This window comes from Aulostomus chinensis, chromosome 8 (genome assembly GCF_037954235.1).
Source record: "Aulostomus chinensis isolate RoL2024-O1b breed Wild chromosome 8, RoL_Achi_v1.0, whole genome shotgun sequence".
NCBI classification, from domain to species: Eukaryota; Metazoa; Chordata; class Actinopteri; order Syngnathiformes; family Aulostomidae; genus Aulostomus; species Aulostomus chinensis.
The window spans coordinates 19,554,619-19,566,637 of NC_141327.1; the positions used below are offsets into that span (position 1 = coordinate 19,554,619).

A 12,019-nucleotide genomic window follows, 5' to 3' on the forward strand; every position below is an offset into this window, starting at 1 on the left:
GTGTGATTCATTATAGGAAAATGTCACGACATTATGTAGGATGGATGAGTCACGAGTTATAAAAACATCCTGTGAAGAGGCTTGTGTGACTTGATCTTGTTTGAGTTGAGTTTATTATGGGAGTGTGGCGATGACAACATTCATACGAGCCGAGCGGCGACGAATGGTAATAAGTTAAGGGGTCGGCAGACTTATGGCTCAAATGCATCACAATAAACATGCTACAGCTCTGCGCCTGACTCCTAATAAGTCCCTAATAACATCTTATGACTTGTGCTTTCATTTATTTTCCAGTTGGTTCCCAATCATGCTGTCAAAAAGCTGTCCCTATTGCTGAGACGACTTGGAGGGCCATGTGTGTCATGGAAATGTCTCACATTGATGCATTCATTAGCATTCCTAGTTCGTGGCAGCACACATTGCTACTTTCTGTCTCTTTGGCAAAGTATTACAATGACACATTGTACTGTGGTATAACAATGACATCTTTACGGGCCTCTCTGAATGAACAAAAGCATCTGGCTTAAGACGGCAAAAACAACCACTTAACAGTAGAATAAAAAACAAGTGTAGAGCAATGTCAAGCGCCCTGGAGAGGCAACATTTTTTAGGGGACATTCTGGTGGTTTGGATGCATCTTTTACTCTCATTCTGTTACATTCCTCACCACTTCCTGTTTTTTTGATGGGAGAGAGTTCCCACACTATTTGAACTCCTAGACTTGCCCCTTCCCCTTTTCTTGTTGTCTCTGTCAAATGTGCACCTGGTAGTCAGCATTTGCGACTCATATCTGTTTGACATGGTGGGCAAACAACTATATATCATACAGCACAAATGCTGCTTTTACCGGTATTATAAACTGACACACAAGGATGAGCGTTTCAGAGAGAGAGAGAGAGACAGAAGGACAGAGACAGACAGAGAGGGAGAGAGAGAGAGAGAGAGAGAGAGAGAGAGAGAGAGAGAGAGAGAGAGAGAGCGAGCGAGCGACAGAGACGATGCTGCCAGGTTGTCCGCTGTCAGTTAAAACACAGTTGAGCTCGTTTGGCCCTGAGGTCAGGATAAGGCCTTGTTGCTAAAACAAATAAACACAGTAACAAAGCCCAATATCAGGTTAATCTCAAGCCATTATGTAAACCAGATGGGGTTCATTTTACAGGCTGAATCTAAAACAACAACATGCTCCACAAGGGATGTACCCCTGCCTCGTTCAATATCCAGTCAGAGATCATTCCAGGTTGCTTTCGTTGTGTCACTGTCCACTAAAAGATAATATCAGTTTTAAACTTTTTCTTGATTCTAAATTTTGCACTATCCTTATCTTGATGACTGTAATGTTTACTGACTTTTGTTGTTGTTGTGGTAATAACGTTCCCTAAAGCACACTTTTGGCTTTAGACAATGTGTAAACCTCATGGTGAAAACCCAGTGGTGCTGTCAAAGAAGTACAAAAAAAACCATTACCATATGGTAGAAGGATTGCCTTTGGCGCCATCCACTTTTATGGCAGAACTCCTCTTTTCAGGTTTCTGGAGCCAGGTTTTTTTGGTATTTATTCCAAAAGGTTTACAGTCATCCAAAGATTGAAACTGGAGCCAGTGGCAATAAATGCGGCATGGGTTTTCCATGTCCCAAAACTGGACTGCAATCTCTCATTTTTGGCGACTGACAAGAGTGACGTCAACCTTGCTCATGTCAACGAAGGCTTCCAAAGTTCTACGAAAACACAGCAACTTTGATAAAATAAGGATAATAAACCAAAATCTCCAGCATTACACAGCTGCAAAATATTTTAAGAACCGAGATAAAGCCGGATTATAAAAAAAACCACCAACAACAACAAAAAAACTATGACTGGGTCAACTGGTCACTCATCCAGCACCAGCATTCTAGGCTTTCCATTCAAGGCTGTCTCATTGTGGTTTACACGACATCGGGCCATAATGTGATCAGATAAAGAAGCTGGAGCTAAAAGTACTGAATATATGTTGTAGAGGTTTAAAAAAAAAAAAAGTTAACAAATCATCTCCTACGCAGCACAATGTCTACAAACAACAAATTAGGGTAGGAGGCTGTTGGTATATCTGACAAACTAAAAGAAAAGCTATCGTTAAATGCAATAGTGAGGTGGTCACAAGCCAGCAGAACAGCTTCGATGAGCATGAATCATTTTACTGAACAGAGCGCCACCAGAGTAGTGAGCGCATACATAAAATAAAAACTGTCAGGATAACACAATTAAATCCTGCGGCTTTTTTCCACTGTGGTCCCTTTAGGGGTTGAGGGTTGTGCAGGGGTGGGGGTCAGTGCAGCAGATGTCATAGCAAGAAGGATAAGCCAACAATTTCATCAGACACTATTAAGTAAAACACATCTGAAAGGAAAACATATGACTTTAAGCTTTTTTTCCAGTCTGCAAAAATTAGCAGTATCCATCACATTCCATCTAATATCAAGCAAACCTGAAAACACTACAATTTCAGTTTTCTTATTGAATCTCTGTTTAGAAGCAGGTGACTGTCTTCAACGAGGACATGTCACAAGAACTTCTCTTTCCACAATATGGTGCTTGTCTAAGCAACATGCCTGCTTAATGCAACCTGCAGTTGTTAATAAGGGCCTGCTTGTTGTCATTCCATAAGGGCCAACTACTAATACGAAATAAATAGTGTGACAGTTCTCTGGCCTTTGCTCTGCAACAAACCCAGATCCAGTACAGTACTGAATATGCATGTTGGCCTAGCAACGTGTAAATATTAAAGCATGTCCTTTTTTTTTCTGGAGAAAGAATGTTTAAGCCTTTCACCCCTGAGATAAATTAATCATAGTCCTATGTACTTATAGGACCTTTTTTTGCAATGAGTGGTTGAAACACACACACTCACTCACACACACACACACACACACACACACACACACACACACACACACACACACACACACACACACACACACATCTGTAAGCATGTGAGAGTGAAGTCATTGTTTTCCGAGATGCTTGCCAGAGTGTGGGACAAAAATTATTCATAGGCCGTATATGCCAGTTCATTTTCAAAAGAGACTTTATTTAAAGTGCTGAGGAGCCAAAACCATGATTGCTAAACAAAAACAAAGACTTATATTCATTATGTCACACCGCATCCCCTCTGCAGCTGTATAATATTAGGCCTTACCTTTCTCATCCTCACTTTCACCATGTTGTCCTCTTTCTGATCTCCAGCCTCACTCCTCCCATCTAAAACTGGACCGGCAAGGTGTGTGTCACTGTAAATAACTGTCTGGTCGGCCTCAACCGTCTGCTCCACCTTGGACACCGTAGCCCCTGGCATGTCCTTTTCACTCCGGCCATCTGTCACCTCAGAGGCAGGTGACTCACTCGAACGGCCTGAGGGTTTGTTGCCATGGAGGCCCTCAGGTGAGTGTTCATCGTTGACCTCGGCAGAGTATGGTAGCACGTTTGGGACCTGTCGATCAGCAGCTGTAGGTTTATCCTCCATCTGGCAATGTGCAACTGGATTCTGGGGGAGCTCAGAGGCAGCTGCTGCATGGCTGTCACCTGTCTCAACATGGCTGACCTCTGGGATAGTGTCCAGTTTTGAACTGCTATTTTCCAACACATCCGTTTGGTCCTTGTAACTAGATAAGTTACTGGATGTTCCGTCAGTGTTCTGACTTGCTGTTATTTTCAAACAGGGATCTGCACAGTCAGTAATGTTTTTCTTTTTGGGATAACCTTCAGAACACCTCGATGACTCCTCACTTTTGACTGTCAAAGACGTACACTCATCTTTGACACAAATATCAGATGACGTGATTGGCTCATACCTGACATCTGCTGATTTCTCGCTACTTTCTGCATGTGTATTTTCTTCTTCCTGGGGCAATGTCGTTGCTGTCAATTCAAAATTATTCCTCTCCAACAATGTCTGGCAGGATACTTCACAACCACCAGTCTGATCCAATACTCCAGCGCTGTTATGACGATCCTGCTTTCCTTCTTGAATGTCTCTGGAGTCCTGCCTGAGTCCTGTATTATCATTTAGAGTTTCTGGGTCATTAAATCCATCCAGTTTGTCAGCAGAATCTGAGCTCCAGGTTTCAGTTCTTCCTTTGTCACATTCTCCTTCTCTTGCTAAAGTCACAACCAGCTCCGCACTTTTGCTAGCCTGTGACATCACATCACTGCTCTCCATCATACGAACAGAGCTGTGCAGCACATCAACAGCTAAGGTTACGTCTATACTAGCATGGCCAGATGTTGAATTCTTCTCCCCCTCAACACTTGTGAGGTCAGTTTGAGGTTCTAATTCAGCAGCAGGGGAGCGTATTAGTGTGGCCTCGGAGAGTTCAGGAGGTCTGCTGTAACTATCTGTATGACTCTCCTTTGTTTCCTGATGGTTTGGGAGTTTGCCAGGCTGGTCAGCAGCACGCTCAGACAGTAGAGGCCCATTGTCGGAAGAGATAGAGATGCATTGTTGCGCCTCATGAGAGATATGTGGATTTTTAACAACATCATCGCCATCGCTGATGTTGAGATTCTGGCTGTTCTCCGGGCCAAGCTCACCTTGTCTATTGCTAGTTTTCTCACTATGACTGCTGCTATCAGTTTCCCAAAAAATATTTGCACTTGACATCTCACTGTTTGAGTTCTTTCTGCTTGCTAGTGGGAGATGGTCTGTGCCTCTTTGGGACAAGTTAGAATCCAGCAACTGATGGGAGCCATGAACAACCTCCTCCTGCCAATCCAGTGGCTCCTTTACATTCCTTTCTATTCGCTTCAAATCCTCTGATTGAACAGCACCCGGCACGACCAGTGTCTGAGCCAGGTCATCTGTGGGCAGTCGGTGGCACCCTTCAGGCATGGAGGCACACCTCGTCCATCGACTTTGCTTTGAAGCTCCTGAACCAGTCCAAAGCCCCTCGCTGTCCACTCCATGGCAGCAGACTAAATCCAGATCATCGTAGCTGTACTGCAGTCCTGAAGGATGGGTCACATGGTCCTCCCAACTTCTTTTGCGTATGGCTACCGGCATGGTGGACAGCTAGCGCTATCCCATAGAACTGCTTTTGACTCGAGGTGGGAACGGAGAAACAGATCTGCAGTTGACAAGAGGAACGGAGGAAGTGTTATCGACTGTTTACATGAATTGAACGTTCAGATATGGAAACTAAATTATATTTTTTAAAGTGAAACTTTTAAAGGCATAGTTGCAAAGGTGTCACACAGTTTTTTTTATTGGTACTCATTATCACGCACTTTTGAAGTATTTATTAGGTATAAAGTCAGGCAGGTGTTTCAAGTGCTTATCTTACACGATGAACTAACATCTGAGTATAAGATTTTCTAAATTTCCCATTACAACATGCTAACTAAACTTGATGGCCTTAGTCTTGGGATCTCTGCCTACTTAAGACTGAGGACTTCTGAATGCTGGATATTTGGTGGAAAAGAAGGTGGGAGAGGCCCCAACCAAAACTCACAACCCTTAAATTTTGTCAAGGAGACGCCTTGCAAGAAATTACCGTCTATTGCCCACTGTAGCGAAACAAACTGTTCGACCAAGAGGTCAGCCTGTAAATGCTTCACTCATCCTACAGCGCATGTGTTTCTGGCAGGACAGTGTTAACATGTAAACGACCTGCGCATGCCATTGCCCCAACTTGAGGGGCAGCCCTGGAGACTTTGACTTGTGTACGCAATTCAGGTTTTTTAATTCGAATTCCAACTGCCTCAACCCGCTTTCAGTTACAAAAAAACAACTAGAGATTGTCTTCAGTCTCTATGAGCAAGGGTGGCCTCTCACTGACCACATTTTTAAAATCAGGGCTGTGCAAGAAAATCAATATAGCTATTACTATATTTCAGATAATGTTGCTGTTCAATGAGTGACAAAAAATGTATATGTATGTATATACACTTCATTTCTCAATATGATGTTATGGCAGCTATATTTAGTGTGTCCAGTAACAGTGTCTGTTTGTCCAACTTTATCCTGCTAAAAAAATCGGGATGGAAATGTGGAATAAATTGGTTTTACCCAATAAAATGTGACACACATATGACCAGATGGTTCAAAAGTTGTATTTTTTCAGCTCTATTTTTAAGTACTCCAACAAATCATATCGCAATATATCATGATAAAATCGACCCGTGTGTCGTATCATCTCTCGAGGTCCTTGCCAATGCAGTCGTATTTAAAATTCATTAGGGCTTACAAAATATTCAAAAAATCAGCAAGATAAATTCCGATGAAACTACTTCTCAAACCTTCCATAAATATAAAACTTCAGCTGTTAAAAAAGTGTGAAAAGGAGTTAGTCATTTTCTAGAAGCTCTTCCCCAAACAAAAATGAACCAGATTATAGGAAACTAAAATAACATTTAACCAGTAATGAGAGTGAGTGCCACTGAACAGCTGGCTCTCTACATTATCATAATATTTACTGACCAAGTTGTAGTGTATTATCCAGCTTTACTGTGCTGTTTTTTTTCTTTTCCTGTTGTTCCAGGTCAGAATGTACGGAAGGTTTCCACACAAAAAACACGTGATTCTCTTGAAAATACTTTATACCCTTAATGAAGAACAAGAATAAAGGGCTGGAAATCCTATGAGTTTTACACAAAAGATAGACTTTGTTTTAACCGAAATGATATCAAAAATAATTTTTATATCATATTTAGCATTTAGTACATGATGTCACAGCTGCTCCAAACATTTCTTAAGACACAGATCTTATCTTACAGTTTTGGTGGTTCTTTCTTTCCAGGTTCACACCTTTTGTTTCCTCAGAAGAAGTCTTGGCTGGTACCAACCGTCATCTTCACCTTTAGCACAAACTTCCACCTGGTTATTAGTTCAACAAGGAAGTTTAGAAAAAGTATGAAGTTGCTCCTTCATCTTGTATTGAACCAGCTGCAGAGTTGTCACCTCAGTGTATTGAATTGACAAGTAATATTTCATGTTGTAGTAACAATGTTTCATTGTTCTCCAGTGATGAGAGTATTTTGCAATATAATAAAGGAGCAATACAGCTTGAAACACCTGGAGATAATCCAACAAACAGGTTGCAGATCCAGTATGTATCCGAAGATTTAGTTTTCATTCATCCACTGAGTAAAATCCGTCCTGGTTTGGGAAATATGAACCTATCTCTATCCAACTGACTTGACACAATTTTGTAAGCATACTTTATTCTAGGTTCCTGTAAGCTATTTTCTGGACTCCAGTCAGTATCCTTGCTGTAAAACAGTCGGAAAAGCAGAGAACGCCCCAGAGGCAGGCAGAAAGCCGGGGAGCAATGAAAAGTCCAAAGACAACTTCCATCTTGATCATATTAGGGGTTTTGCTGACGCTGAGTGCTGAGAGTTGGGTGGTGTTAGAGGGGCAGGGACTTCTCTCCCCAACTCCACCCCTTGTCTCCTTGGTTCGATCCCATCAGGTCCCCTCCCCGCTGGTTTGACAGGGAGTCTGAGTCACATCCTAGGAGCCCCATCCCCCAATGGACAACAGGCACACTGCTCATTTATTCACTCCAGCCGCCTATAATGCACGTTTTCGCCTCACTATTTTTAAAAACTGTTTTTCTTTTCCCTCAGTATTGCCGTCTTCTCTTCCCAGTGGACCTTTCCTTCATTCTCCCTTAGCTTGCTCTTTGGCTAAGCTCGGAAACGCTCCCACCAGTTGGTTTAGATTAGTAATAGACAGCCTGCCTCGTAACAACTCGGGCTGTGGGCCAAAAGAGATTGCTCTAATGTTTTGGCAGTTATATCTGAGGCATGCTTTTATTCAAAATTTGTCATCTTGTAACTCTACAAGCATTCTTGAAAAAACACATGAGCACAAGTGAAAATAAATGCAGAGCAGGAAATCCAGCAGACGCTGTTTCAGAGGGCATTTTTCAAATGTTTCATATTAAATGCCAAATATGTATGTGATCACCATAAAAAAGGTGTATGATAATGGGAACAAAACCTTTCTTAAACATTCAGTTTCATATCGTTGTGGTCAAAGAGTTCACCAACAAAACTTCAATTTATTTGTATTTTTACATAAAGATCCAAATTCCTTTATTTTTTTCTTCCTGCATATAAAGGGTTAATCAATAAGTCAATCTTAGGAGTGTATAAACTGTACGAGCTACGTGATACCTCAAAATACAATAATCACACTGTCCAGTTTAAGCCGGATTTGAAAGCAAAACTCAGAGAACAAACATTCAGGAAACCGAATTCGATGCAGTTAATGTTTTAGTCTTATCCTTGTTCCGAAGTTATAAGTGCAAAGACAGATATATTTACACCTGATATCTACTTCACGTAAATTTAATTTAAAACCCCACTGAGACTGAAATTGAACAACAAGCTGAATATTTCACACAGACTTCCATTCACAGTTGGCTGGTCAAAATCTTCCCTGGCTGCATAACCTTCTGATTTACACAGAACAAAAACATCCTCGCTTTTGTGTCACCCACCGACTAAAGTCATGTTGCCTAATTTCACACCATCACACGTTGTGAACACATTTATAGTTACGTCAAAGCAACAGGAACAATCTATAAACAAGAGAGGCTTGGAATGAAGCCCCCTTCAAGTACTCATGCAACCCTGGCCTCTAACCTCTGGGTCATCCAGATGTGAGGCGAAGCTCTGGATGAGCCTCATCCTGGGAAACTGTGCACCACCATCAATGTCGACTTTTTAGAGACACAGATGGTTGTACTCAAGGGGAAAGATCCATGTTCAACAAGAATTCGCTGTAGCATGTCACATGACGCACTCTGTGGTCACACCAAGTGCAGTGTAACGAAACACAGATCTGGTTGGTCACAGTAGCTCCCATGTGGATACGGCTGGCGATTGAAGTGCATAGGCCGACACAGTGCATGACTCAGGCTATCCACTCATTACCTCCATCCAACACAAGCCTATAATTTGAAAAGCTAAGGCCTCCCCCGGCCAATCAGACTGTCTTTCACGGCCGCAGGCTAACAGGTCGACGTCATACTCTGAACCATCGGTGGCATTATGCAAACACATGTTCAATCAGCAACATGTGTGAGACTACATGCCCATCAGCCATGCATTTGTGTGGTTGTGCCTGAACTGCAGGAGTAGTGAAGCATTAAAGGGGACTTATTATTCTCGTTCCAGCTCCATATTTTTGTTCTGGGAGTCCGCTTGAGTCCCAGAATAAAAATAGTAATTTGCAGCATTCAGAGTTAAAAAAACAACAACACAACAATGAGCTGGAAGCTAGAAAATAACTTCACTATAGATAGGCTATATTGTTAGTGGCGCATAAGATGGCTGATGCAGGGTGTTTCTTCTAGGAGTCACACAATGGGGAGCCGTTCCAGGTAAAAAAAAATAAATGCATTTACAAAAGTTTATAATTTAAGTCTATTTTACCACCCGATATGAAGAAAGTATTTGGGGACCTGACAATCCCCCCCAAAAAAAACAAAAAAACAGATGTTTGAATACATTTGAAAATATATTATGAATATCATGTCCTAAAAAAATATCTATATGGTTACACATAACATAAACTAGTCATGTCATATACTGTAATATTTCATATTTCTCTCACTCAGCATTGTGGTTGGTTCAAGAGTGAGAACTGAGACAGGCTCCTTATTAGGACAGGAGCAAATTAATGATGTGTAATAGATATGTTTTACACAAATTATGTAACACTCATTCTATTATACCAATCAACACTTGCACTATTGCAGTGGAAACCACCGTCTGCAGCTGATCATTTCCACATGGTTGTTGTTCTTCAGTTTGACCTACATTTCAGAATTAATCAATGAGAGTAACGTTGTGTGACTCCTGTCAGTGACGTTGCGTGACTCCTGTCAGTGACATTGCGTGACTCCTGTCAGTGACGTTGCGTGACCCCTGTCAGTGACGTTGCGTGACCCGTCAGTGACGTTGCGTGACTCCTGTCAGTGACGTTGCGTGACCCCTGTCAGTGACGTTGCGTGACTCCTGTCAGTGACGTTGCGTGACCCCTGTCAGTGACGTTGCGTGACTCCTGTCAGTGACGTTGCGTGACCCCTGTCAGTGACGTTGCGTGACCCCTGTCAGTGACGTTGCGTGACTCCTGTCAGTGACGTTGCGTGACCCCTGTCAGTGACGTTGCGTGACCCCTGTCAGTGACGTTGTGTGACTCTTGTCATGCTAAAACAGTGCAGCAGCAGCAGCAGCAGCAGCAGCAGCAGCAGCAGCAGCAGCAGCAGCAGCAGCAGCAGCAGCAGCAGCAGCAGCTAGAGGGGCATAACCATACCTGCCCTCAATGCTGAGAAATGACGCATACACAGCAGAGAATATGTAGAAAGCACAAGAAAAATGACATAAGGAAGGAGGATGCAGAGGTAAAAGAGGGGAACAGAATATAAAATTGAAACACTCATGACTTGTAGTTTTAGCACTGGCCAAGTACTGAATGTATAGAATGAAAGTGATTGTCAGTGTTGACCATTGTTCTGGTAATCCACTGCAGACAGTAAAGGGAGACAGACAGAGAGAAGCCAAACAGGAATATTCCCCGGAGATAAAGACGATCACCTGAGAAGTTAAAATGTTTTTGTCTATAAGGTGATGTTGTTGTTTTTTTTATGTTTTTTTACTGCAGATCTTTTCCTAATTGGATGCTGCAATAAAAAAATAAAATCCAATTTTGTCCATCCATCCATTGTCTTCCGCTTATTCCTATGAAGGGTCGCGGGGGGGCTGGAGCCTATCCCAGTGTCAACGGGTGAGAGGCGGGGTTCACCCTGGACAGGTCGCCAGTCCATCACAGTATCCCACTATGTATGTACCAAAAATATAATTCTGTGAGAAACACTGCCATTGAACATGTTATCAAAATTTTCTTACTGCTTCAGAACATATCCTCCAGTCCAAGTGTGAATGGAATTGCATGTTCAATACAGTCTACGCTGGAATCTTTGCACCTGACCACCTCGTATATTCATCAGTATTTATTTGCATTTTAAAAGTCAACACGGGCCAGACTCTAAGTCACAGATCACCGAGCGGGAAGATGTTCATTCTGAAAAGCAAGCAGCATCATTACTCGCACGTCACCAACATGGTTAAAAGACTTATTCATGATTCACTCTGTAATCCCCCACTGATCAGCCCCCTGGTTTCTTAAGTGGAGTCGTGAGGGCCCAAAGGAAACAGCCTCACATTCCTGTCTGATATAGTTTATTATTGGAAAAAATAAGCCTGTCTAAATCATGGGCATTAAAGAACAGAGAGTTTGCCCAAGAAGGAAAAGTAGGTGATGCTCATAGAAAAAAAACAAAAAACCCCCTCAACCTATTCCCTCCCATAACTGAGTCATTTTGAGTGTGATAAAATGCCAGAATCTCATTTGAGGACATCCCTGATCCCAACATCCCCGTCGTAATCCTTTCTCGTCACTTGTCGTGTTCTGTGGTTAGCATCTCAGTTTCAGAAGCTGAGAGTCGTGCTGGTTCAAATAAGACTATTAGAGCCACGCAGGGTGGGAACATAAGCAATCACAATCCTCTTACATGAAACGTCCCCGAGGAAAAAGATGCAGCTCAAGAACATTTAGCAGGCCACTTAGGAGCTGCACTGTCTTATTGGAAAAATTGTCTTTAATCATCCGTCGATTTTGACTCGCTTTGCTTGAGTGGGTCTTAAGTCAAGAAATCATCGTGGGAGGAACCGAGGGGGCCTTGGCCCGTGATTATGGGTTTCAGTGTGACTGTTACCGTGGGAACAGGAAGTCAAAGTTATTGAGGACCATAACAACCTCCAGGCTAAAATAATCTGTGTAATCTTCTTGTGAGACAATCTGTGTGTGTGTGTGTGTGTGTGTGTGTGTGTGTGTGTGTGTGTGTGTGTGTGTGTGAGATCTCAGTAAGCAGACAGCACTACATGACATTCTGTACATCTATGTGCATGTATGTGCATGTATGTGAATACTGTAAAAAAAACTAAACTTCAGTGACTTGTTGAATTTGTCATATCAGA

At 42.3% G+C, this 12,019-nt stretch overlaps 1 protein-coding gene across 4 annotated transcripts in view; it reads right to left on the minus strand.

The window, feature by feature from the left end:
• Nucleotides 1–12,019, minus strand: part of dlc1 (DLC1 Rho GTPase activating protein) — an 85,941-nt gene that overhangs the window by 70,622 nt on the left and 3,300 nt on the right. The window contains exons 1-2 of one of the 4 annotated variants that reach the window (XM_086211543.1): nt 6,777–6,942; nt 3,174–5,097 (exon numbers count right to left, since the gene is read on the minus strand). In XM_086211543.1, coding sequence (XP_086067669.1) covers nt 3,174–5,033 — 1,860 coding nt within the window. In that variant the 5' untranslated portion in view covers nt 5,034–5,097; nt 6,777–6,942. Of the gene's footprint in view, nt 1–3,173; nt 5,098–6,743; nt 6,943–12,019 lie in introns of those variants that run through there. The other 3 variants (XM_086211540.1, XM_086211541.1, XM_086211542.1) reach the window with 3 other exon arrangements.